Raw genomic sequence first — 27,933 nt, forward strand, 5'->3', positions numbered from 1 at the left:
CAGACAGGCTCAGATAGAGGATTTTCCTTACAGCATATCTTTTTGAACGTTCGAAAGATCCCATGGCGAAATTGCAGGCCGGTGCGCTTGCAGGAAAATGGCGGTGCGATAACCTGTGTTTTGAAACGTAACGTTGTATGTTATCGCTTACACGAATGGATATCTCAAACATGCTTGAAGTACAAGTGGACGAAGTGAAGGAGGTAGACATTAAAGAAAACGGTGAGGTCGCGAAGTCTCGCGAGATGACTTTCTATGAATTATCGTGAAATATAATATCTAACCTTCATATTGCAGTAACTCCCAAGGAATTACTTCCGACTACCACTAATGTTCCAATACCTATTTCTCAAGAGGAATATAATTATTACAAGCTTATGTTTGGCAATGGTAAATTTATAATATTTATTCACAATTCATTTTCATCGTCTGTTAACTTCTTCTTTCTCAACATATTTGTTTTTAACATTATTTGATACAACATGTTGCTTTTTTTTGTATATTTTTACGATGTAAAAATGTTCACGTGAATTTAAAAAAAAACACAAATGTGATAACAGAAGTTATGTTCTAAGATACATATACTGCAATTCTTTATTTTACAGAATTTTTGATAGAAAAAACATACAATAGTGATCTAGTGAGATACACGTATGTTTTCTAAGTTGTATTCAATGCTACAAATATAATTTCATAAATTAAGTTTTTAAGTTCTTAATGTATAATAAGACTTACAAGTCATAGGAGAGTAAACTTTTAAAAAATTATTAAATTGATGTGTTTTAGATATCTCAGTAGTGCAGTTCCAAAGACTGCATTGTACCGCATGCGATGCACACATTGGCTCTGCACCAGCAGATGCTCATAACATGTTTGAACATCCTGTATTACATACATTACTGTGTGCAAAATGCAAAGATTTCTATGGCGATGGCACTTTTGAACAAGGTATATACTTTATTGGTATCTACATCTAAAAACTCAACAAAATTTGATGGGCTTTCTTAATTATATTTTACAGGTGATGATGATACAGATATGTTTTGTAGATGGTGCGCAAATGGTGGTAACTTATACTGCTGTTCCTTTTGTAGTAACACTTTCTGTTACAAATGTATTAAAAGAAACTTTGATCCCATATTGAGAAAAAAAATTGAAGCAGTTGAGAGATGGAAATGCTTTGTCTGTGATCCCACAGATTTGTATAATGCTAGAGGAACTTGTTGGGCCTTGCTTCAGCATATTCAAACGATAAATAGGTAAACAATTACTAAAATAGAAATAAAAAAATAAAAAATTTCTCTTAAATTTAATTACATGTATTTTAAATGATTGCAGAATATATCAAAATTGTAAGTTGCCTCAAGAGGAAATAGACGATAAAATGAACACTGACGAATCGAAATGCTGTCCGCGCAGAAGAAAACGGAAGCGTCGACGAAATGGCTCGAATTCGGAAGAAGAGGATGAAACTTACATACCCAAACAAATAGCACCAAATGCTATTCCCAAACGCAAAAAAAAGGGTCGTGGCAAAACAAAATTTTCCAACGGTAATAGTATATCTATGTCTGATAAATATATCGGAATATCAGACGACACTTCCACGGATAACAATAGAATATTACCATCTTTACTCTCATGCGAGCAAACGATGGTTGAATGCGAAAATACCACTATTGGAGCGGACGGTACTATTATCTCGCAATCTCAAGTAAACCCTGGTCATCATAGAATGAATCTCCCCATTGCTCAACAGCCAACGATGTATAACACGGCTGTTATGAATGTTGTTGCAAATTCTAATTTTTTGCAATCTTCATCACCTATTGCACCTCGTCGTCATGTATCTACTTCGCTAAACCAGACGAATCAAATGAATTTATACCAGACACTACATTCTACGCCAACGTCAATGGTTACTATACCTAATCAGAACATTAACTTAATACATCGACCACGCTTCTTTTTGCCTAAGCCGCAGGCACCGCGTACAAACACGAACTTGAATATCATTGAGATCGAAAGTGATTCAGAAGACGTAGCGGTTGTCGGTCCGTCAGGAGTTCCACGACCTACTAGCAGTTCCAATAGCAGTTCCAATAGTAATGACAAAGCAGTACCTGTTGCTCTTCTAAGTTCATCTTCTAAGAATAATTATACTATTACAGTGAAACAAGATGTACAAAAAAGGCATAACGCGAAAACATTAAACCAAAGGTTACTTCCTCATGGCAAAGAGATTAATAGTATTCTACTTCATCTAAAGATGAAATTCCAAGATTTGTTCGATACGGCTAAACGAGAGGAATTTAAAAACTATGAACCGACCGACGCTCGTCTTTTAATCAAACAGTTTCATTCTGACATACGCGATACTGTGACTCAATTAGCGTACATTAATGACAGAATAATACGTGAATATAATAGGTGGAGAAAATATTCAACAAAAATGGGACTTACTCAGTCTATAGATAAGAATAATATTCGCAAGACTTATCGCGGAAAGCGCGAAGAAATACCTCTTGATATGATTTGCGTAAATGAATCCGACGAGGATTCCAATATTAACGATGAAATGGAGTACGGTATTATGGGCCCATCTGATCTGGTTGGTAATACAAATGTGGTCGATGGAATAAATTTCTTCAAAAAGAGAAGCACTATAGAACGAGCTGTAGGCAACCATTCTGTTCTATTGGTAGATAAATCTGTACAAATAAATTCTGCGGAATTGGAAAATTATGATAGGTCTATATTGTATTTTGCGTTGACAAAAAGTAATAAACAATCGGGGAAAAAGGATAATGTTTCGATATCGTCTGTAAAAAAGGGCAATAAGCAATCTGGCAGTTACGAAGATCATTTTATTCAGTTCTTACAAAAACAGAGTGTGAACTCTCAAAGTAAGCAAGCTGAAAATTCTGAAGAGTTGCCTGATCCAAACGAAACATCATTAAAGGATCTAATAGAAGCTAATTCGCCATACGTTTCTGAAATGCTAGAAACTATGGATAAGTCAACTGCTTCAAGTAGCAATATTTCAAGTAGCAATATTTCAAGTATTTCTGTTAAGAAGGAAAGCGATCTGAAGTTCTATGAATCGCGACAGGGAAACTCAATTATTTGCAGAGTTGTTGATGATGTTTCGAAAATGGTTAGTAGTATAAATGACGATTTAGTTAAAAAGACTGCCGCGAATGAATTTATTGATAATAATTCGAGGAAAGAAGCTAAAACACAAAAAGGACATTTTTCCATTACAGGTGAAGTTGATATAGTAAATGTAACAAAAAATAAAGGACAACATTTGAGCATAACCAGTACTATAGAATCTGAAGATGACTGTACTATTATTGATGATTAATTAAAAAATAGTTATTTAACATCTTTCGTGAGTTTCATTAGTACTTTAATCGAATTATTTTCTATTTATTATTTATGATTAATCAGTTGTGCGAGTATTGCTTTGAAAAATTATAAGTATAGAAATCAGTATCACAGAAAACACCTTATCATTTCTATTTATCTTTACATGATGATACGATATTTTGAATTTGTCATAGCAATTCTCGTACATTTGACTGTACTAAAAAATTCCTAATTGATCACTCAATATCTTTAAGATACATAGGTATATATTTTTCACGAAATTTTTGGAAACTGTTTTGTTAATTTATTAAGCTATATACTAATTAAAATTATAGGTAATACCAATTAATAGGATAAGAATACCAACAATATTGTTTATTTTTAGATAAGTAGAAAGTTGTCATAGTTTTGTTTTGTACAAATATTATACGAAATGAATGATGTAAAAAGTCCTAATAATGTTTTTTTTACATAATTGATAATTGTTAGAGCAGGAAATTTCTTGCACAAATTCAGCTTATAATAATTTTTGTACACTTATTATTTTCGGAATTATCGAATAAGATGGAGAACTTGATGTATGAATACTTTTAATGTCAGTATAGATATGTTTCGCATGGTTATCTAACGATATAGTTACATTTACATAAATATTAAATGTTCAATCATTATAAGCGAATAGATAAGCAAGAATGGCGGAAAAGAAGGCCACGAAAATGTTGAACATGTTTTATATATACTAACGTATTATATGTATAATATCATGTTAAAATAATTCAAGCTATAGTAAATGGCAAATTCATCTGTTAACTTTAAGTAAAGCTGAATCTGAAGAATAAATTTCTTTCAAACCGTTAAGCATAGCTATTTTTCATAGACTCTGTAGCAAAGTGTCTTCTGGTTGTTTTTCGTTGGGAGGGAGGGGAGATTTAGAAGGAAGAAAATTTTGGGAAAATTGGTATTCTTTCTTTGTTCGATTTCAATTGCATCTTGAATTTAAAAGCTTAGATTTTGCTTAATTTCATTTATTTTTTGTCGTCTGTGTGTATACACATTTCGACCCCAAAAATCAATATATTACTTTCTTTTATCTTTCAGTTAAAGTCTTATACCCTACACATGGAGGCAAATATTTTTCAGTAGATACATACAACAAGTCTGTAGAAATTTTTTCTTATAAATACATTATGAACACGTAACACCTACGTGATCGCAGTCAAGTATACAAAGAATTGAAACGCAACAGAGTTACGAAACGAATTCGTAACTTTTCCGCGATATTAATATATCACTTGTGTACCTATGAAGGATACAAAGATTGAGACGATGAAAAAGCATTACAGATGTTACACTTAGAGTAGTAATGATCCGGCAATATTACTATTCATTGATAGTTTAGATACAAGTACTCAAAAATTAAGTAGGTAATTTTTTAAAATTTGTTCTTTACATTAAAAAAATAAGCATGAAAATATGAGTCTTTTAATTAAAAAAAAAATATATAAAGTAATTCTATTTTTTTTATCAAAAGAAATTGTAATCGTACAATTATAAATGTATAAAAATTAAGAAGATAACTAAAGCAAATGTGATTTCAAAATGCTTCACTCATAATCTGAGTACTTCTACCTTCTAATTCTCTAATTTCATTTTGGTATTGACAAATGTAAAATCTCGCTTCGACATTTTGAAGTACACTTGAGCAAATTAATTCTTAGAAATTGCTTGTATAAAAGAAAATTAATGATAGTATCAAAGAGTTGACAATTTCGTCGTAAGAGTTTGGATAGAAAGTAAAGAAATGTTAAAGGCTGAGCACTGATAAACGCACTTTCCATACATATGTCGTATAACAATGACAATCTTTTGTTTTTAATTGCAACAACAACGACAGTCTAATCACTAGCACCGTAACATGACATTTATAGTGTCGTTAAACACTCTTTTTCCTCATTCTTTAACTCTTCAATAGCGGAATTGACCTTTTCTACCCATACCGTTGTGATAAACCCTGAGTGGTGTGTAATTTCCATTTCCATTCATCGCTAAAAAAACAGCAATAAAAAAAAGAGTAATAAGATATATTAATAAGACATATTAATAAAAAAATCATCAAACATTGGGAATGTAATATAATGTAACGATAATATAGAATCAATAAATTAATATTGGAAAACTACTCACTTAATTCATATTCCTTAATAGCAGCTTGCATGATAAATTGAATAGTTAGTTCAAATTATCAGTCATAATATTAATTAAATATTATTGTTAATTATACATATAAATCATCAAAACGCCACTTACCCTGTACGATAGTGGGGGGTTGTCGTGGGCCTTGTATGGTGTGTGCATGACATCGCGGTTTTAATAGGCCGTGATATAGGACGAAGTATAAACCGGCAACAGCCGCAGCAGCGACGGCCATACAACGGTAAACGAATCTTAACGAGCCAACGATGTCAGACTCGTTGACGTTGATGTAAGCACCAACCACGGCTCCGATGCATCGACCTGAAATGAATTATTAAAAACGTTCATTACCACAATATACAATGACACATGGATGAATATTGAAATTACTAAATTGCGTGTATGAATTCATCGAGTATAATCTTAAAATTGCATTCAGAATGCATACCAACGCAGAAATGCGCAATCACAGGTAATGCTTGAGCAGTCACAGTCAAGTGACGCGGGACGAGATGTCGTAGGTAAAGAATGGCAGTAACCCACATGATACCTAGCGTGAATACTTCAAGAGCCTCGAAAATTAGAGACCACCAAGGTTCTGCTACGAGGCTTAAACCAGTAAACCTAATATTTTCAATTTTTTAAAATATGTGAATTACAAGAGAAATTTTATTATATAAAAAACTTACCTACCTAATAATATACACAGTGAAGGCAGTGATGAGAAGGTTACTGTGACCACAGTAGTCAACTAAATGTTCAGATTTCCAAAGAAATAGAAACGCTGGAACAGCTCCGACTGTCATAGCTACACTAATGGGAAGTTCGTCAGCTCCTAACTTTTGTAGATGTCTAAAAAGAATATTCTGTCAGTATGATCTAAAAACATCTTATATGATTTTAACTATCCCTTAAAAGATATTTACAACTGTTTGAATACTTTCACGAGTTTCTATATTCATAAGAACCTATCTATATATTTGATTGTTTTACGTATTCATCATGACGACAGTTCGTCGGAACATACATTTACTGTAACTGTACTCTAACAACAACATGAAACGACTACGCAATGACTCTTACAAAGGTAGATAACTATCCATGGCGCTCCAGAAAGTCCCCATAATGATCAGTACAATTACTAGAGCGACAGTTTCACTACCGTATCTCTTGATGGCGCTCATGGGAAGTGCTAACATGCCACTTCTAGTATGCCACCACCATTCCGGTGGACTGAGAGGCATCCCGTTCGCACAAAGAGCTACCAAGGCTGCCAAAAGCATCATAACCACGTGTATACCGATTGGCAAATAATAGAAAGAGTTCAAATTTTCTATAAGAGTGCATAAATAGCCGGTTAGAGGACCGAAGATGGCAAAGCCAAGCGAACCGAAGGCCAACTGTCGTCCTACGTCTCCGCGTCCACAGGATGTTTCTCTGGTGGCTATTACAACTGCTGCATCGATCAGAGCTACAGCCGTTGTTGGGAAAATGTCTGCAGCTGATCGAATAGCTAAATATGTCCAGAATACTAGGTGGGTCCAATCTTCTGTCTGTTGGCATTGGCTCTCTATGAGGACGCTATCTGGAATTAATATATATTACTTATATTTTATATTCAAACTTGTTATAATATTAGTGAGTCAAACAAGTTTCAATTTAGCTTTCATCTCTTTAAATATAAATATCCTCAGTCTACTAATAGTGTAATAAAGAGTAGTATTACCTGGAAGAGTGTATGGATCAGCTAAGCTACATTCAATGGAACAACTCTGATAAACTTCTGCCATTCTGGTTTCAAGTTCAGGAGGTATACGACAAGCAAAGTACTCAGCCAGAGGATATGCACACCAATCTCGATCACTTTCATTGTTCAAGGCTTGTTTCAGAGTAGCATTTATAGCTAAATTGCCTGAATATTTGGTGTAAACATGACAAACAACACTATCACCCTCTTTAAAACATAAATGAGGTGGTTCGCTTTCAGGCATGGTGAATCTTCGCGTTTTTTTCGTTTCTTCTTGTTCCTGCAACATATTTCATATATTTAAATTACTCTATCTTTATACAGTTGAGAACTACAGGGAATGGGCACAATAAATCACATTCTTTATTCTTTATAAGTGTGCAATTTTGAAACTCAATATGTCGTCTCAATCAATCGTATATTACCAAAATTATCTTTTATTCCTTGGCACTTGGTTCAGCTTTTTACCTGCACATTTAGCTGGGCGTATATTTCACTCTCGAGAGGAATCACCGTTGTTTCGCCACTGCCATCTAGAACAATAACATCGGAATTGGTCGTTCCAGAAGTAGTGGAACCATCGTTATCGTCGGAATCCCATCGTTTTGATCCTATAGGGTAACAAGCATAATTGCATCCTTCCAGAAGCAATGGGCCAACTCTGGTTTCGTCAGACCATCTGTGGCAAGAAATATCATCTTTGCATCTTTCTTGCAACACCACCGCTCCTGTTTGATCGCAGCTAAACTTTAGATCAGGTTTTCTTTCTCTTGGAGGTTCAATGCGATCAGCTGTAGGAATCAATAGAAGAAAAGCATAGAAAATGGCAGAGAGGAAGCAGGCAATGGCAATCATCACCCTGAGGTAACGACCAGTTGAAGTTTTGTCGCCTCTTCCTTGATGACCTGCTAACTTATCTGCGATTGGAGCGGCAAACAGAGGCCCTAATATCGCGACTGCTGGCGAGATTATTGAGATCATTCGGATCTGGTCGATGCTCAATCCCATTTCAGTCATGTGTAAAGGAAGAAAAGGGAAGAGACATCCCATTCCTAAAAAGATAATTATGACATCAATATTGGTGGCAAATATTTCAATATTTCTTTATTAGATATGAATAAATATCGCAATATATGTATCTTAACCCAAATATATCTATTATTCTTTCAAAGGTAAGATTGCAAGATCATTATTTGTATCTGTTCTGAAATCTTCGATAACATTGATCATATCTATCTTATTATTTCCTTTACTTTATTTTTATTCTCTATTATATTATTATTTTTCTTGGACAGATGGAATAATAAATTATTTTTTTTGTCAACAAAATGCAGAAAATTAATTAATACATTCTACTTAAATTCTTTTAAAGAATTTTGTTTCTTTTATATTTACAAAATAAATACAAATTCCATAATAATTGCACTATTTGGTCCGCTTCTCATAAAGTTCTCCAATCATGATATTTATTCTATATGTACCTCCAAAAAAGAGGAATAACAGTAGCTTCAACGAGAGAAGATTGATGTTAATAAACTTCTTCTTGGGCAGGTCCTTGGTTGTGTCCATTCTCTCCGTGGACGCCGTGATCGACATTTTATATATATTATAAAGTTTCTCTTAAAAGCAGGTACAAACGATTCAAGATTGACGACCTATGGTCGTCTATTATGCCGATGACCCTCCTTTAATTTCCATTTTTATTAGTCCACTTTTACGTATGTCTAAATCAAAAAGAGAAACTTTTGTTTATTATGAAGGCATTTAGCAAATACAATTTTAATTACGCATTTTGTTTCATAAGTTGAAAAGTTATAGACCTAGAACCTTAACCATACGCTATTGTACGAATATTCCATGGGGCAATGATCAATTTATTTTGAACGGAACAGACCAATTTATTTTCAAGAAGCAATAAGCAATTCATTTTAAACGGAAATGAAATAGCGGCTTTACGATTCGTTTTTTTGATTTTTCAATCCTCTAGTAAAAATGTGCAATTGCACAGATCATCGTGGATCTAGTATACGAGATAGTAGTCAAACTGAACTCACTACATCGAGATGTGGCGGAACGCCGTCCGTTAGAACGCTCAACTTCCGGTGCTCTACCTTATAAATACCTCGGATGCTGGAATCAGAGTATCAGAGAAATTATAAATGAATAAATCGAGTTAAATATTTGACATAAGTAAATTATTATTAATAGTGATTATTTTTAATTAATAGTAATTATTATTTTTGTTTATGGTTTTATATTTTTATGGTTTTATTATGGTTTTCATCCATTCCATTCAGACTCTCCCCTAAATAGTGCTTCGACAACGGTTATTTATCTTCAATCTTATGAACTCTTCCGGATGCGTTCCTGGACTCGCAAATTACACTCCATTCCAAAGATGGCATGGGCCAGACGATCGTGACACAAGTTTCACATACAAATAACCGACCGCTCGATTGTACGACCATACACAAGAGTTCTTCTCTTCTCTTACACGAAGCACGAAAGCGATCAAAGAGGCCGCAGTAGAAACTCGTCGTTCATAAGTTATGAGTTATGAACGAGGACTAAATAAAGAAAAGGACGACCAGGATATCAATTCTTTGGTCTCATCGAGGAACCGCTTCCTTTATTGATAAAAGGAGATACTATCTTGATCTGTATCTTCCGTGTGTATATGAGAGGGTTCATTACGTGATCTGTGTATTATACGTTTGTATGGTGTATTACCCGAAATCTGTTTGATGGAATATATTGTAATTTTATTAAACAGACAAAGAATATTATCTGCGATAAATAGAAACTATTAATTACTTACTAAAGGAAAACAGTTTGTGTTTTACAATTATGAAGACACGATTTATTCAATTTATTGCTTGCGAACAAGAATGGAATTATAAATACCGCGTGCCTCTAAATCATCAAGTATAACGTTTATCATTGAACGTAATAATTTTTTCAATAATTTGTGGGATTTCTTAATTGCTCGTAATTTTGTCATTCTGTCAAAAGATTAGTCTTCTAGATTATCTGTGAAATATCTAGTAAAAACGAACACTTAGTTTTAGCAGGATGGTGCAAATTTCTATGCGTAACCTACTTTTCTCAAGACCGACGTTCTCACGTAATTCTCAATTTTCGCCAGTACAAACGTCTCGTAATCCGCAACTTCCTTATTTTCGTCGGGTTTACGAGAACTGACCCTCGCGACGAAGGTTCTCATCGTTCTGATCGCATTACTACACGTTCCATATTGCATTTCCTTGCTTTTGAGAACTCTATATCTCCTGAAGATTTCCATTCGTTCCGAATGTAACAACCAAAGTTTTCAAACGTTTCCAATATCATGTTTCAAAACTTGTTAGATAAGATGCATAGAACTATCATATTGTATCATGCGACACACACACACACACACTTATATAGTTATGGATAGTTTTTTATATATATATATAATCAATAGTTACATATCTTCCATTCCATGTAATGCCATGTAGCCAACAATGACCGATGCAACACGCTCGAGACCCATATTTCATGCAACTGTACGTGAATTTATTAGAGATATGCTATTGAACACTGTGACGACAGGGTGGAATTATTTAGGTGAACAGATACAATATGGTCGCAACAGATTTTCATCGAATTTAATCTAATTCATGAATAGACCGCGAACTTCAATGTAAATTCATATTTTTGAAAGCATTCGTAAAAGAGAAGAAGTTGGATGAGAACTTGTATCGTATCTTCTTCGCTATTCCAGAACGATCTGATAATTGTAGAATTCACTGTACTATGAGATTCATAATCTTTCACCGTTTGCTTGTTCCACGAACCTGTTCAGTAAGGTTTTCGCTTTCGAGCGAAAGAGAGAAAGAACGATCAGCAAGAGACACGTATATAATTAGCATTATCGGAGTGATCTTTCGATTACAGGGAGACGTCATCATCACGAAGAAATCAGACGATGACGGCATACCTCGTCACCTAGCTCGCTTTCATTCGTCCTCTTACATGGCTCTTCACAATTAAACATCCGTCCGTTTCGTTCAATCATTGTCCTCCCTCGCGGATGTTACCACCAGTTAGTGACCGTCTTAATGCCTTCGAGAAGGAAACGAGAATTACCGCGATAGTTATATAGCTTCAATTATGCAGTCCCCGCTTTCCTTCAATTTCTGGCCCGTCTACTTTTTGGTAACAAGGCAGATTTGTCATCTTGAATAGGTAATTTTAAAAGTAATTCAATTGATTCTTTATCTAGGTATTTTTATATATTTTTCTTTGCACTTTAAGTTATATTTTTTATCATTGATAGAGATAGGCAAAAATCTATGATTTGTTTATTTATGTTTTTCTCGTCAGTGGAGGGGCTGTCTTTAACATTTACGTTTAAGATGGCTATTTATACTATATACGAATCTTTGATTAAATATATGTTCACAATAAATATCTTGCAGCTTCTATACAGATACTCAAATAGATTTTAAATGTTACTAACATAATCGCAATGATGTAAGAAAACGTTACGTTATAAGAAAAGATTTAAAACACGGAAAAAAATATAAATTAACGAATTTCTTTTCTCTCCGATTTATTTCTCCTTTCCGTCAAATTTAAAATTCGATTAATTTACCTTAATTCACCTTCTCACGTCCCACTTGTGTCACACAGTGAATCCCCAATCAATTTAACTTTAACAAGCTTGCTTGTTTAGAAATTGATTTCCAAGACATCTAATTCTTTCTTCATAAAAAATGTGTCTGGTGTCACGTCTAGTTTCTAGGATATTGATTCATAACAGCAGATTAGCTGACTCACCCCATGTGACCCAGAAAATCAGGAAGTCGTAGACCGATTAGCAAACGTATTAGTTTACAGTAATCGATGAAAACAGCATCGGACGTTGATAAACGTTTAACACCCTTACATATTGAAAGTCACAAGAGAAACATGTATCAAGCACATTTTTGCTCACTTTTTGACATTAATGTTATTTTATAATTAAAAGATCTGTTAGGTTCAAAGATATAATTCTTTGAAAAATAACTAATAAGTCGACATTTCGTAGAAGCAAAGGATATAGTTAATTAGTAAGACGATCAATATTTCAATATCTAATATTTTAATGTTATTACGTACAATATTTTGGAAATTTTGAAAAGAATGAACAAATACATGTTTAGGTCCGAAACTAAATTCTATATGGATAACGTGGATAATACAAAATTGACTAATAGCATGCTACGTTGAAGTTGCTGCTCGTAAAAAATAGGAAATATCGCTTATCATGCCAACCTCCTGTAGATTTCATACAGACAATCATTCATACAGGCACAACAAATTTTTACAGCGATTTAATGCAAGACTATGTTAACGAAACGATAGATCGAAATTGATACTAGAATACACTGTACAATGCTTTCTCTATCGGACAAATAAATACTATTTAGCAATAAATTGATATAACGTTCGCGGATGAGATAACGCGGTCATCGATCGACAATAATACCGGTGTATTTTGGGACCTAGCTGAATCTGTGTTCGTACGAATATACGACCGTGAAGTTTATTTTAACGTTGGAAATATCAATAGAAAATTGATACTAAAATTATTCTAATAAATATCACCATGATGCGTGTACAAGAGAAATTTATATTGTAAAATCTTGGAAAATTTAATGAGGAATATTGCTGTCAGTACTGTCAGTACTTGTTGTGCACGAACAGTTAGGGAAAAAGAATTCTCAGAATTATTAAATACTAGGAGCGTGGAGGAAATAAGAAACATATTCCACTTTGTACGAAAGATCATGAAAATAAGAAAATTAATGCTAGTCGAGTCGTAATAAAAATTAAATTAGTACATTACAGCGTGTATCTGCTGTGTCGGGTATACGTCTGAACGTGTATCGATGTATGTAAATATTTATATTATAATGTACGATATATGTAGTGGATATCTACGAGCTACTATGCAATAGGCTGTGAGGCTGAAATCCAAATAAACAACTATAACGAGAAATATTCATCGATAAAAGAGAAGAAATTATACTCAAAAATATTATCGTAATAGACTTAAAAATTCGAGAAATTTATATTACAAAATCTTGGAAGATTAATAAGGAATATTCATCGACGAAGAAGGAGAAAATCATAAAAATATCTTCTCCAAAGAAGAATGAGAAGTCACGTATTCGAAGAAAATGAATCATTTGTATATTATCGAGAAAGTCATTCGACAATTCGCAAAGAAGACATGAGTGAATTATTGCACGAAGTAGAGCGACTGCCGTACAGTTTTATCGGACGGAATTCGCTTTTACATCTGACAGCTCGATTATTATTAAGCCGTGTGAAGCTAAAGGCTATTTTCTACCCCTTTTCCTCTTGCGCGTTACAACGCTATTGTGTTTCTCTCACGCAAATGAGTTTTTGTTTCATGAAATAAAGTACGCAAATGTTGCGTTCGACAGAAATCTACATCAAAGCATATAATCTAATACCTGGAAAATACACAATTCACATTTCAACTTTCAAATATCTATAATCACATTTCCAATTGATAATTATGTAATTTGGTAACTTTTCCCAATTTTGTCTAATTTCTGATCTAATGTCTTCACTTTGGTCCGTGAAATTTGTCTCGTTTTAATCGTTTCAAGCATATTAAAAAATTTAGTAACGTGCGTCACCGATGACCACCACCGTGGCCGTCGACGTTGTTAACCACAAATATTTAAACACAGAAAGCTATTTCTTCCTACAGCCTTGAAACAGTCGTTAAACCCCAATCTCCCTTTGTTTCATATCCACAAGGAGATGGCGAGAACTGAGAAATCTTGCACGAGTTGGCTGTATGTGCGTTCGATACTTCAGGTTGATGGTGAAACAGCCCCAACAGGATTTCAGTGCATGGCGCTTCGCCTTCGAGAAATTATGTTCTTGGTGCGGCAATTTCTTACGTTTTAAACGTTTTCATTAGAACACGCGGGAGTACTATAATAATATCAGAACTAGATCAGCTCTAAATCGGTACTAAAATGAAAAAAATAATCAAAAATTTATCAAAATAGATTGTAAGGCTTTAATATTAAAAAAAAAATAATATTAATATTAAAGGAATATACAAAATAAAGTATAAAAAATGCTTATTAATTTCTTGAAAACAAAGAGTCACGCATTCAAATACTTTAGGGGCTCTTTTACCATCAGCCTAAAAGCATGCACATAGCCAAATCATTGGAGATTTTGCGCTTTTTGCTATCTCCTTGTTAGCTTCCAAACCCACGTAAACAGTGAAACGGCTAAGCAAATTTACTTGTTTATCCAATCGATTCGAAGAAATCTTGGACTTTAATTCCACCGACGCGACGCGACGCGACGCGACGCTTACTGGCGACGGAGACTGGCATTCTCGAAGTGTCTCCGCCAGTTACAACGACAAGCGTCTCTCTTCCTAGCTAGAGCCTGTCCTTCGAGTGCTCCACTTCGTGTCAATTACGATTCTATGACAGTAGATCCGTATTTCGATTATCTTGCAATCAGCTTTCGAATATGGAATAAACGCGGCGGAGCCTGTAACGAGTGCGTGCACTGGAATGGCAAGTCTAACTGGGTTAACAACAGGTCATGGAAGCTTCGAATGTTTTCGTTCTAGCTACAAACTGCTTCTACACATATTCGTATGTTTTCAAAGGCCGCGGCTGAAACATCACCGAGCAGAAAGTGCACCGTGAAATTTGTTGGCTGTCGATGTCTAGTCCAGATTCGCGATAACTGTACAAATTGCTCGTACGCTGGCTCGTTTGCCGTTTCTGATAAGATCATAATGATCGTTCCACTCGTCCTATTGCGAGGGAGTAGTTTTTCGGAGTAACAAGCTTGCCGCACTTACGTACAACACCGCAGAATGAAAAGTTTAGTGGAAAACTTTTTACGAGAACCTATAACGAAGTAAATAATCAATAATAAAATTATCGCATTTCTATCAAAATCTTCTTAATGTTTAACATATATAATTTATAGAAAATGTCCTTTTTGTAGTTATGATTCGATCGGACAAAATTTTCCCATTGAAACAGAATGGTAGTATGTATATACATTTGGCGAAGTTTGCAGCATCCTTTGCTTTTAAAGCGAAAGAAAGTTCTTTCGTACATTTTTCTGAAAAATAAAAATAATATAATTACGAGCATTATTTTTAAATGTAATTAATTACAGCTTCGATATTATAAAATATCGTAAACAAGATATTTGTTTAAGGATGACTCTTCCGCCTCTTTGTTTCTTTTGAAATCATAGCACGTTTTGAACTTTTAAGCGAGAGTGTAAGCGAGAACTTTTAGCGTAAAAAAGTTATCAATGCCAGTAAGTAAACGCATTCAGAGATGCTCATTCATGTTTCTACATGAATAAGCACCGCGTAATAAAGAATTAGATAATTAGAAAATGACAACTTTTTGTCAACAAGTTTAGATTGATACTTGCAAGTCACGTCTATAATTTACGCTTATATCTTGAATGATTGGTACTGATCTATCGCTTCTATATCCATAATAGGATAGAAAGAGAAAGTAGTGCAAGTGATGAGAGGTACGTGTGCCAAATATGGTGTAAATAATTCTAATTGGCGATGCATGATGTTTCTTAAGGATACTTAAGGAGTTTCACGCAGATCATCAAGCTCGTCACGTGCGTAAACTGTTCACACTGTAATTTACACCGGTCATTCTTTTCCATTGCAAATAATGCAAATATATACATCCCGGCTATAAATAGTTGCGTGCGAACGTCGCCTTTTAAGCGGTCGGGATTCGTTTAATACTTTGCTGGTCCGCATTACGGAGAACGGAAACGGTCGTGATTATGCGTATACAACAAATATAGCGTGATTGAATATCGTACTTTACAGTTACAGCTCCACTATCCATTTCCAGCTCGAACAATATCACATTGTTGGCATTAATCATAATATTTCTATCCTTCCTGTAATTCAGATTAATTAAAAAGAAGAAAATGAAAAATAAAATATTACGAGAAAACCTCTTGCTCGTAATTTCTATAATATCGTGACTTTGACTGCTTTAAAGTAACTGTATATGAGTTTTATCAAAGTATACAGATTAATGACGAACTAATTAGAAATCACTCCAAATGAAGAAACTGGGAGAATAAAATTTTTTTTCGGAAATGGATACATAGACGAAGATTTTTCTTGAGTTACGGTATCTGCGTGACCTCCGTACGACTAGTTCCTTACGTCATCGGGAACAGGTTGTCGATTACGTCAACGTTCGCTGTGTGCACCTTGAAATCTAACCTTACGTTTGATGCGACTATAATTATCGCGTTCATTCCCTCGGGACCTCGTTACGAATACATAAATGTAATAAATACTTTCGTCTCTTTACATCACGGAGATTAAAATAGTAACAGTATAGTATTACCAATGTCATACAAAAAGTAGTATGATAAATATCATTAATGTACAATGAGCCATTTACTTCGATCAAAAATACGAGACACGCTTTTAAAAAATTTATTTCTGTTTATAGGATACCATTGATGCAACTAAATTCTTCGTCGTGGAATGTTTCCTTGTTGCGTTCCTTTCTCCAGAATTTTATACACTTCGAAAGAAGCCGTGTTTTCAAGACGCTAGAAGCTTCGAGCTTTTAAGAGGGTGAATTTTTTAACAATCTTGCAGCGGGCTATCATTATTGTCAGATAAATTTCTCACATTGTCTCCCTAATTGCGTCGCCACGTTTCACGCATTCCCTTAAAATTTTCTTTGCACAGAAAGGTACGGAGCATACACCGTGGCAATAAATATTCAGGATTAATTAAATTTTTTCACATAAATCTTGCGTACCATGGATAATTAAGAAAAACGTTGTTCGTAAAATACACGTTGAAAAAAAACTTCACTAACTCTTTAACAAGATTATATCATATTCTACGCATAAGAATCTTCTGTAATATTAACCCTGCTGCGTCTCTACGGTCGTTTACGACCTAATTGTATTTCCCTAGTAGCAAAAAATATCTCACATACCTCGATAAAAGGTGAGAAAGTTCTTATTGTTATGCCTGACTTTCTGTTTCAATTTCATGTCGAATCTTCTTAAAACGTTATCCTTTTTTAAAAAAAGGCAAATCCTCTTTGTTTCTTAAACCGAAAAGTCCGAGATATAAAAATCCGAGAATCATTGCAAAGCCGATAAAACAAAATTTATAATATTCTCGTGTCATCTTTCGCATATATTTTATTCGAAAATTTAAAGAGAAAGAAGAAGTTATGAGTTATAAAGGGACACTTTAAACATCCATCGAAGTTGATCAAATAATTACAGTAATATTTACGAAGAGTCGTCGCATTCCTCATCGACGATTTTCAAGGATCGTAAAAGAAAGCGACTTCCTGTCTCGAACAGGAAATCGCCGTTTACTCGTGCTCTTCGTTCGACCCATTATCTTTGCAAGAGAGCACGCAATAGATATTCATATTCATCCCTGTCTGTCGGTTGTCCAATCTCGTAATGGCACGTCTTACCAGTGCAAGAACACCAGCCAGGAAAATGACTTTTTCACTCGGAATCTGAATATCGCTACGTTCAACGGGGTTTCCTGGTGCTCTACCGGAACTCTGTTAGATCAGCACTCAGACTATTGTTCAGACTGTCGTTCAATGCGAACGCAATTTCGAATTTTCATTACGTTCCATTCTAGACGTACATTTTTTGATGTTTTACATATTTCTGTAGTTACGTAAAATACGTTTATTTGTACTTTTATAAAATACACGTTTTCAGTCACATTAATGGATCGATACGTAGAAATATTTTTTTTTATTTACATACACAATGTGAAGATCCCAGGTTTGTCAAACCTTCTCAATATATTTTACGGGTACATATCGGAAAAAAATGTTACATAAAAATAGATCTTTTAAAGCTTGTGCTCTTGTATGCTCCCGTACATTTCAACTAATATTATTAGTAAAATTTTCAAAGTTGCAAGTTTAATTTAAGACTTTAAATTTCGTATGTCAAATGAAATATTTCAAAATATAGTATATTTACACAATATATCCTTTTCTGATCTATACTCATAAAATATACCGAAGAGTTTTGACTGCAACAACCTGGAACGCTCTGTATGTAAATTAGATTGCAATGCGTGTTGTAACTGTCAAGCTTGGGAACAAAAATATGAAATAAAATCGAAATTATTTCAGACGCTATTTTTGTAAGGGAGCCTTGACAACGGTAATTTGTTCGATGTTAAGTCTTTAGAGTTAACAGCACTGCACGAGGCTGAACTGTCGGGCCTTCCGCTTCCATGATTTCATTAACCCAATTCCGAAGCTTGAAGTTGTCGTGTTAGGGCGAAGCGTGGGCGGAAGGACACGCATGATATTTCTCACAGAAGGGTCACCATTGCGTGCAGGTGTTATCCACGTGTGTCCCACCATATATTTATTCCCTAATCTTTAATTTACTGCTGGTTAATTAATAGCAATGATAGTCCAGAGCGTTTCTAGCAGAAGCAATTCAGTGAAAATTATTTTTAACGGAACAGGGTTCACATTTAAAAATTTAGGACTTGTAATCGTGAGATTTTCAAGTTTAGAAAACCGAGGAATTATTTTTAATAAGTTTGTAACATATTTATAATTTATCATCTCTGATAAAGATAACCGATTTTAAGCCATTTTTTAATAAAACAAAATTTACACCTGAGAATGTATTTTTATAATTCTAGAACTTTTAAAGCTTCAAACTGTGAGAAATTCTTATTAATAAACTTACGACATGTCTAATGATTGTTGTTTTAGCTAAATATTAAACATAGTCCGGCATTGAAGTATTGATGGCATTGAAAGTGTTAATTAATATATGCCGAGACGTTACACGATAATTATATGTTGTTCAAGCTTGTTACCTCCGGAGAAACAATCGCCACTGTTCATTAACCCGCTATTAAGAATTTACAACGTCGGCGGAACTTCGAGCGTTACATAAATCTTCCAGATAACGAGAGATGCAAGCAGTTCGCTTCCACCGGAAATTCTAAAGTTCTCTGATTTTTAATTTCGATATTATATCGCGTGTACGAATAATTTCGTCAGACATTCGTTAAACGAGTTTTGTAATTTACTTTTATCGTGACGATCGATCCGATTAACTCTATTCGTGTACCTTTTGATTATACTAAACGTTCGACTACTTTTCTAAACAGCTGTAATTCATCGTTTTGAAATACGGTAACACTACCGATAATTCCATTACCTTCGAATGAACCAGCGGTAATCGTTTTATACACCTTTACACATATGTATCACCAAATATCCGTAAAGACTTCAACATTTCGAATTAAATTACCCCATAGAATCCAAATATCTGTAAACACTTTCCAAATGAAATGAACTCATAATCAAAATTAAACGATCCCATCGTCTTCATACACAATCAGGCAATCGACAAATACCACATCTCGCGCTTAAAAGCTCAGTAATCAGGAACTCGCTGGAGCTGCTATGTAAATCCGCGGAAGGATTATGGCAATGCTCGGGAAGCCAGCCGTGCAACAGCTGCGTTGAAAACTAGGGGCATCAAACGTGTAATCGCCATGTAGGGAGACGTCGCAGCGGTACTTGTCATATCTGCATAATATACTCTCGAAAGCCCTGGCTGTAGTTTCTTGCATCGACGAAGGGTTGCGGGAAACACCGATGAGGGGTGAGAAGAGAGAAAGGGAACCGTGGTCCAGGGGTGAGGAGTTGCGAGATGATAGGGTTGAATTAGGCGTTGAGTCGTGCAACAGCACGAATGAGTAATTCGAATCGATCGTAAAATCTGTCTCGACTAGTGCTTCTCTTTCTCTCTCGCTCTTTCTTTCTCACTCTTGTTCGTCTAGCCGTGTACGAAGCGAAAAGAAAAGCAACCTCTCGTCGCCTCCGTCTAACGTCATCACTCGCTATAGATTCCCGAGCTCGACAAACGGATCCACCGTGCTCGATCTCGGTTTACGTGTTTCAGTAGAGCTTTCGCTGGTCTCAAGGATAAACCAGTCGTTCAGTTATTCCGGATAGAGAGACGAATATCGTGTTTATGGTGTTAGTCTGTGCCGAGGATTTTAAGGTCTGGTATCGCTGTTCTACATCTTCCTTGCCGCTAATGAACGTGGATCCTGTGGCTCCTGAGAAGGATCCAAGCTACTACGTTCGAGGTCTAATATCGTAACTGTTGCTCAAAGCAATTTGGATTCGTGTACATGCATAGTCGTCTATACATGGTGTAAAGGGTGCGTTACGAGAGCAGTGAGATTATATTGCGTTCGTAGCTTGACAGGAAATTCGCTTGGGGTGGTAGAGGAGAATATTTGAAATGGAAGTTTCTATCAAACTGCAACGATTGTACCCTTTGTAGCACAGCTACGTATAATAGCATATTATAAACCGATCAAATTGATTATTTTAGGATTGATATACAACAATAAAACTGGAATTTGTAATTGTCAAACCCTATAGAAGCATCTTGTTGCTTAACAAATTTTTTATCTTCGCGTTCTCTTCAACTTTTTAATTATATGTCACGGTGAAAATTTCAAGCTATTTCAAATTTTATCAATACGATCAAGATAGACGTGTTCCATTACAGTGGTAACGAAATTTCAAGAAGTTTTGTATAATAAGCATATTCGTCAAAGTTCTCTATGATAAGTGTTCAAATAGTCGTACTTTCGCACAGCCACTGTGAGGTAATTTAATTTAAAAAGTTGTATGTTTACAGATACTTGCTGGCATAAAAGTGATACATATGGTTACTGGTATTGTTCCACTTGAAAACGAACTTCCGCTTTTGAATGAAGTTTATTGTCGAACTGCATCAAACTATGTCCTTTTCCTTATACGCGCTTCCCACAATAGCTAGCTATTCGATTGATTTTACCAAGTTCCTCGATATAATCAAGCCAACTTGAAATATTCCAGCCACCTTTATTATGCTTTTCTATAAATAAACGACCTTGAGAGAATAGATCCCAAATCTGTTATCGTTGCCGCTGATTTACGACTTCAATTAGAATTTTATCGATTCCATTACGAAATACTTACGTGTCTATCATCGAGAAATAGTTGAAAAATATAGTTAGAGTACGTTGGAATAATCAATATCTTCTCTGACAATTGCTAACATATGATCTTGCATATTAAAACGTTCTTGTATAATCATAGGAAGATGAATAGTACTCGAAGTTAGTACAAGGAGGACTCTCGAATCCATGAATGCAATTCGCATTCCTTTTATGGTAAAATTTGAAACAAATCTGAAAATGTATATATATGTATACTTGTAGAAGTTGCAAGATATTTATACGAAAAGTGGTCTTAGACATACAATTATTGCTAAAGATAATCCTATTAAATATCGTAGCTTATTAATATGTATTACATTGTTCCAAAAATTTCTTTCGTTTTATAAGAAAATAATAGATGCACAGTATTTCGTAGTAATAAAACAAAATGGATCATACGTAATTCAATAAAATAATATAAAACAAAAAATGACGCGCATCTGTTATTTCCTTACAAAATGACAGAAATTTTTAGGACAACCTAATAAGACCATTTTTCGTATAAATATCTTGCAACTTTTACAAATATACATATATACACATTTTCACATTTATTTCAAACTTCGTTGATATAATCGAAAACAGTCGAATCTCGTTACAGTGCTAATGAAACTTCAAAATGTTTCGTATAGGACGCACGATGTATTCGCGAAAGGTACAAGCGCTCGAATACCTTCGTAAACAACTACAAATTTCGTCATTGTTCGCAAAGTTCGATATTAAATGTTAAAATGTCGAAGCTTAAGTGACTCGAACGATCCTACCTTATTATATTTCCGGGTGAAATCTTGGATTTACCGCACACCGTGTGTGCAATAGTGTGCATGGATCGGATCAGTAACGTACGCTGCCGCGTACATTGTTTATTTTCACCGGAGGCAAAACGTATAGGATGCTCGACGTGTATTTACCACGGATAACGGAACCATGCCGATGCTCGAGTCTTCCTCGTTGCGCGTGCGAGTTCGAGCGAGAAAACGGGACAGGCATAAGGAGAAAGACGACCAACGATGGAAAGAAACGAGGAAGAAACCCGTATAGTGTATCGTCATCCGAACGAATCCGGACTCACAGAGAATTTCTTCGATCGAAGATTACATCCCTCACGCGACGGTAAAAGTAAAATCACGTTCGCTCAACGCCTTCGAGCACAATGAATTTTACCGTACTGTTCTTGTAGAGCGTTTTTGATAGGTAACGGTAGTCGATACGCGACTACGCTCGTCTTCATCTATCTGAGAAATTACGTACATCGTCTTACGACGGATTCGATATCTCTGACCGTTTAAGCGGAAATTAGATCTCAGCCAACTCGACCTATCACTGAGGATATAAGAGATAATTAACGCCTGTAGTGGCTGGACCTTGTTAAACTTACATTATGTGATTTTAAGTCTTTCGACTGGTGTGTCGTTAAGCTACTGGGTATCATGACAATTTAGGATTAGACTACTCAGTTTTGGAACTTTTAATGCAATTGAACTTTACTAACGATTTCTATTACGGAGGAAGCAAAGTATAAAATAAAATTAAATACCTGGAATTTTGGTAATCTAACGTAAATTATTATAGTCATCTATAAGCAAACGACTAAACATGCAGAAGGTATAATTATTTACGACGGTCGATACTTTTAATGCCTTCAATATTTTAGTATTACGACTAGGTAACCTGAAAATTTTAAAGGGGATGAAAGAATCAAACAAGAATAGAATTTTTCTTCATTTCCATGAAGTGTTAAATACGAAAAGCAAGTATTTAATATAGTATTATCTATATTTTGATAATATTTAATATTTCCATCGAAATATAATTTTTATTTCGGGTCGTATAGATGCGAGAAGAACGATAATAACTAATTATAATAATTGAATTACACACTTGAAAGAAAATGTTATTGATAAATAAGACGAAGCTTCAAGATCTCCTTTTCTTCCGGTAGCACGGGCAACAACCGGAAGAAAGGAACAAAGGCGGCTAGAAGAAACATTTAAAGTGTCCAGCCAATAGGACCTACACTTTTAGTAGCAGGTATAAGAGACGTGAATTAAGAATTCCCTGAAAGTCGGGATGGTCTCGAATAAACAACTCTTCAGACTTGCACCAGTTTGAAAAGAGAGTTTAATAAGTTGCTCCACAAATATTTTAAAGAAAAAGTTTAATAAAAGTTTCCCTATTACGCGCTCGTTCGATAAAATATATTCTTTTTTTATATCCTTACCTCCGAGAGATCGTATACACGCGCGCTCAAATAAAACGAGAACGATTTTAATCCAAGTGTGTCGGTTGCAAGTTCGTAATTATTTAGTTTTTCATTTTCTTGCGTTGAAAACCTTCCGAACTGCGTGATAAAATTTTCATGTTTAGGGAAAATTAAAAATACAAAAAGCTCGAAACCATGTTCATTTAAGTCTATAGCAAAACAAATTTCTCATTAGTAGGGGATAATACTACTCGTACAATTGGTTTACTGCAGAAATAAAACACAGAAATATTTTCAGAGATTAAACCGCAAATAGTATATGATATTTAAAAGAGGATCTTAAGAAAATTTTGGGAACAGATTGAGAAGATGCAGAACCAAATTTCCTTAAAAATTTAATTAAATTGGATGCAGTTATTCGGAATAATACTTATTATACATTAATTAATGGTATTAATTAATGGTATTGTATAAATATTCCTGTCTCGACGAAATGTTACCATTATATGTATCACATTATATATATTTAAATATGTTTGTTATTCTTTATTTTATTTATTTTACTTAGTCCTTCTCTCTCGGAATTTGTGCGAATTTTCGGTTTTACATTATATTACATTCTTTAATTGTTTGGTTTATCTTAAAACCTCCAATTCACTACACGTATAACAATCAATAAAATATAAAATATTAAACAACTATATATGTTCACCTCATAACAAATAATAACATCTTATTTGAAACGCAAAAGAATAAATATTTAAATATATTTAACAATATAGAGAATATTTACTCCTCCTCTGACTCCTATATTCCAACTACAAATATCTTTGTCTCTCACTTCGACAATGAATAAAATATAACACAGTCCTCTGGGTATCGATGCTATTAGTAAGTATTTTTAAATGCAATCAATTAGTCTTTGCTATTATTTTATTCAAATTCGTTGCAAGAATTCGTTATTATATTCTAACTATATCGAACGATTTTCAATGTAAATCCCTGTATTATTCATTTCTCCACAAAAACCATTGTCTGCTCTCGAGCTACTGTAAATTCGTGCGTAACGATAACACAGTTACCCTCTTCGACTCGATGTTCTCGGATATAAAATTTCCATGAATTTAATAATTCCTACTAACAAGACTGGAACATTCCACAGCGGTATTTTTACAAATTTCACGATATCCGACTTGGTGTTACGGCGTAATGTAAGAGTAAAGTCGGCTCGATACAACTGACCCGTAATTAACGGGAAAGGTATTGACAAAAAGTTCAATGGCGTAAGCCAGATTTAATTAATAACCGTCGAACGTGGCTGCCGGCGTCGGTCTCGAGGAACGGAATAATTTTTCCTACGATAATCGCATTTTTTAAATTAATTTCCGGCTGGTCGCGGCGGCTCGTGTTTTCTGTCCTTGATATTTCTGACGATTTCCGTGACGAGGAACTTGATGGTCCTCCAGCGTGTCCCTAAAGCGACTTTTTCATCTGTTGGAACCGAATATACTCCCCTCCGCGGTCGATACGAAATCACAAAGGTTAGAACGTAATTTCAAGAGAACAAAGAAGCGAGACTAGTGGCGGCTCTTTTTTTAAATTTCGTTTCGAAATTCTCAACTTCCGCCACTATTAACGACGCGATCGAATTTCAACTTCTGTCGAACAAATCTCCTTCACATGAGACGTAACCCCGTAGTCCTATATTCGAGATTCTATGACTCAAAATATGTCGAAAATCAAGAATAACCAAATACATCAAATTATTTAAAAGATTGAGCGTGAATTATAGGTATCATGTATACGTGGACTTTGTCTACTCTTAACTATGCAGAAGCAGACAATCGGCAGGGGATTGGTCTACATGAGAAAATACGTTGAAAATGTAGAATGAAGTTTTCTTCTGTAAGTCCGCATGTTTTAGAAATAGAATCGATTGTTATCGATGTGAAACTGTAATTATAGTAACGTTACTAATTACTTCTACATATGTTGATATTGCCGATAGCACTGTATGTATACAATTTTCTAAAGATGTATCCCAAGTGATTCAATGTGACATGCTATTTGCATCGTTATAGCGCAAAGATTCAATTAGAACGAATAAATATCGACCACGATATCATCTTTATAAAAAGAATGGAACTGGTTTCTACGAATTCTGTTAACTGATACGTTTCACGCTATAATTACAATAGTTTTGACGCATCAGTCGATTTAAGGATCACAGAAAGACGTAAATAACCTAACCCCATGAGATAAAAAGAAGAAATAAATTAAAAAAGATACCAACTTAACCTTATTTACAAGTAAGGTATTTATAACCTAATTCAGTATTTACTGTTCTTTGTACTTACTAATTTCTTTATTCTTATTGATTTTATAAATTAATTCCAATAAAATGTCTGTTTCAGAAAGAACATGAATATATAAAAGGAGAAAATAAATGTGAGACTTCATCATAGCTTAAAAAAGAATAACACGTGCAGAACAAATGTATTTGCAGGATCATTTTCATGGACATTTTGATACACGTTATTCATAATGTCGGCTCATTGTTATTCGTATCGTTGGTAACTCGGCAAGTCATACTCTTATTAAATATCCAGCTATCCAAGAGAGTCTCGATTAAATTACTCGCAATCAAAATCATCGTAATTTTTTATTCTTTTGTCTCTTGTTATGAAATTGCATAAATATCCTTAGTTTGGTTATCGAGCAATCTCTGCCATTAAGCATTATGGAAATTTCGATCGATAAGAAATCATCAACTCGTGACTCCTATGACTTGTACGTAAATGAGTAAAGGCATGCTCGTGTGTACTCGTGACAGAAAAAAGTGATTATAAACAATATGAATGCCGTACGTGGAAGCTAGTACAGTTCTCCTTGTAACCTAATCAAACTCACTCGTACGATTTCACCAGTACGTAATGAAATGCTATGTAGAATTTCAATCGAATTATCGCGAATCGATTCGAAATGGACTTGCACAAATTATGATTATTGTACCGAAACCCAAGGCGGGATAATTGTCATAATCGTAAACAATTGAAGTTACCTAAAGAAAAATGTATCGTATTTCTTACCCAATATATTATATAAGTTGATAATTGAATGTAAAATAATTAGATAATTTTTGAGTCCAGGATTTAAGCTTATAATCATTATTATTATATTCTCTTTATTATGTATTTTAGATAAATTGATTAAGTAACGAAAAAAGAAGACGATCAGTGCACTTCTTTACTGAAGGAATGAAAATTCATCATGGTGGGGCAATAAATACATAAATATGATACTATATATGTATGTACGATGGTATACAATGACGGACAAAAGAAAAAGTCACACTTGTGTATAATAATCACAGTACATTAATGCTAACTTTGTTCTAAATTTTTTACCATGCTGGTAATAGTCATTTATTCCACATATATACGTCACAATTTAATTGTTCTCGTCAATTATAACTCTGTTGTCTAAAATTATGGCGATTTTCATATATTCTTTTGTCCTCCACTATACATTGCGTAATATTATTATACATATTTATAATATACTATGTACGCATAAATTTCTGTACTTCCAGTTATGACATACCATCAAGCACATCACTAAAGTGTACCAAAATCGATAATAACATAATTACACATTCTTTTTACAGAAATCAGTCATTAACTGGTTAAAACCAATCACACGTGTGAAACGAGGAAATACGTACACATAAATCATACGCTCGTCACACTTCTATTAGTTAAACCATGTTCTGGGTTCACAATTGGATAACTAGCAGAAGATCGTGTAAAAACACGTAGAAAACCTGTGTTTAAGGGCCACGATAGTGGGCGAAAAATTCGCCACGGAGGATGTCGTCCGTTAAAAACAATTGACTATGATTTAAGATGAAAACGGGGTCACATAGATCCGAGTGGAACGAGAGAATCAACGGTCGCCGTACGCGTGTACCGAGATACTTCGATCGGTGTATCGAAGGGTTGTTGCCCGGGCTACCGAGTTTTCCGCGATCGTAATGAAAGAAAACGTGAATGGAATCACTCACCCCGGACAGCTTAACTCTATCAAGATATCGTTCCGTTTGATGAGGTTCGTAACAGGTATCCCAGGCTTGAATCATGAAATGTCACGAAAGAGCGAAATGATACCTTCCACGATGGTTCCAGTACGAAGTCTGGTGAGCGACTGTTGCGTCCCGGTTTGTTCCACGACCACGACTCCCTTGCACACCGGCTCGCGCTTCTCCGCGCGTAAACGTCA

At 34.7% G+C, this 27,933-nt stretch overlaps 2 protein-coding genes and 1 long non-coding RNA gene across 6 annotated transcripts; 2 read left to right on the forward strand and 1 right to left on the reverse strand.

Moving 5' to 3' along the window:
* The first annotated feature begins 78 nt into the window (after positions 1-78).
* LOC100748640 lies at positions 79-4,230 on the forward strand. Of its 2 annotated transcripts, XM_012383574.3 has the most exons (6): positions 79-222; positions 298-390; positions 787-948; positions 1,022-1,259; positions 1,339-3,157; positions 3,267-4,230. In XM_012383574.3, the coding sequence occupies exons 1-6, from the start codon at positions 138-140 to the stop codon at positions 3,279-3,281; spliced, it is 2,412 nt and encodes an 803-aa protein (XP_012238997.1). In that variant the 5' UTR covers positions 79-137; the 3' UTR covers positions 3,282-4,230. The 2 variants fall into 2 exon arrangements, with proteins under 2 accessions (XP_012238997.1, XP_003488054.1); XM_003488006.4 differs by having other exon boundaries at positions 1,339-4,230.
* Positions 4,231-4,898: 668 nt separating this feature from the next.
* Positions 4,899-27,908, reverse strand: LOC100749045. Of its 3 annotated transcripts, XM_012383575.3 has the most exons (11): positions 27,719-27,907; positions 9,367-9,442; positions 8,794-9,036; positions 7,781-8,364; positions 7,292-7,592; positions 6,649-7,150; positions 6,259-6,417; positions 6,014-6,189; positions 5,680-5,886; positions 5,557-5,580; positions 4,899-5,417 (listed from the first exon to the last, which is right to left on the reverse strand). In XM_012383575.3, the coding sequence occupies exons 3-11, from the start codon at positions 8,906-8,908 to the stop codon at positions 5,338-5,340; spliced, it is 2,148 nt and encodes a 715-aa protein (XP_012238998.1). In that variant the 5' UTR covers positions 8,909-9,036; positions 9,367-9,442; positions 27,719-27,907; the 3' UTR covers positions 4,899-5,337. The 3 variants fall into 3 exon arrangements, with proteins under 3 accessions (XP_012238998.1, XP_024222137.1, XP_012239000.1); XM_024366369.2 differs by lacking the exon at positions 5,557-5,580; XM_012383577.3 differs by lacking the exon at positions 9,367-9,442 and having other exon boundaries at positions 5,338-5,417; positions 27,719-27,908.
* LOC112212546 lies at positions 21,973-24,186 on the forward strand. The gene is made up of 2 exons (XR_004461385.1): positions 21,973-22,565; positions 22,633-24,186. It is a non-coding gene; the product is annotated as an uncharacterized LOC112212546 (long non-coding RNA).
* Positions 27,909-27,933: the final 25 nt, after the last annotated feature.

The sequence above is a fragment of the Bombus impatiens genome, unplaced genomic scaffold (assembly GCF_000188095.3).
Source record: "Bombus impatiens unplaced genomic scaffold, BIMP_2.2 scf_0217, whole genome shotgun sequence".
NCBI lineage: Eukaryota > Metazoa > Arthropoda > Insecta > Hymenoptera > Apidae > Bombus > Bombus impatiens.

Bases quoted from the DNA above. Each gene is read 5' to 3' on its own strand.
- LOC100749045 (XM_012383575.3), bottom strand. From the start codon at position 8,908: ATGTCGATCACGGCGTCCACGGAGAGAATGGACACAACCAAGGACCTG. The intron at 8,365-8,793 runs GTACATATAGAA...TTATCTTTTTAG, and splicing joins GTTATTCCTCTTTTTTGGAG to GAATGGGATGTCTCTTCCCT. The intron at 5,418-5,556 runs GTGAGTAGTTTT...CTGTTTTTTTAG, and splicing joins TATTAAGGAATATGAATTAA to CGATGAATGGAAATGGAAAT.
- LOC100748640 (XM_003488006.4), top strand. From the start codon at position 138: ATGTTATCGCTTACACGAATGGATATCTCAAACATGCTTGAAGTACAA. The intron at 223-297 runs GTGAGGTCGCGA...TTCATATTGCAG, and splicing joins GGTAGACATTAAAGAAAACG to TAACTCCCAAGGAATTACTT. The intron at 391-786 runs GTAAATTTATAA...GATGTGTTTTAG, and splicing joins CAAGCTTATGTTTGGCAATG to ATATCTCAGTAGTGCAGTTC.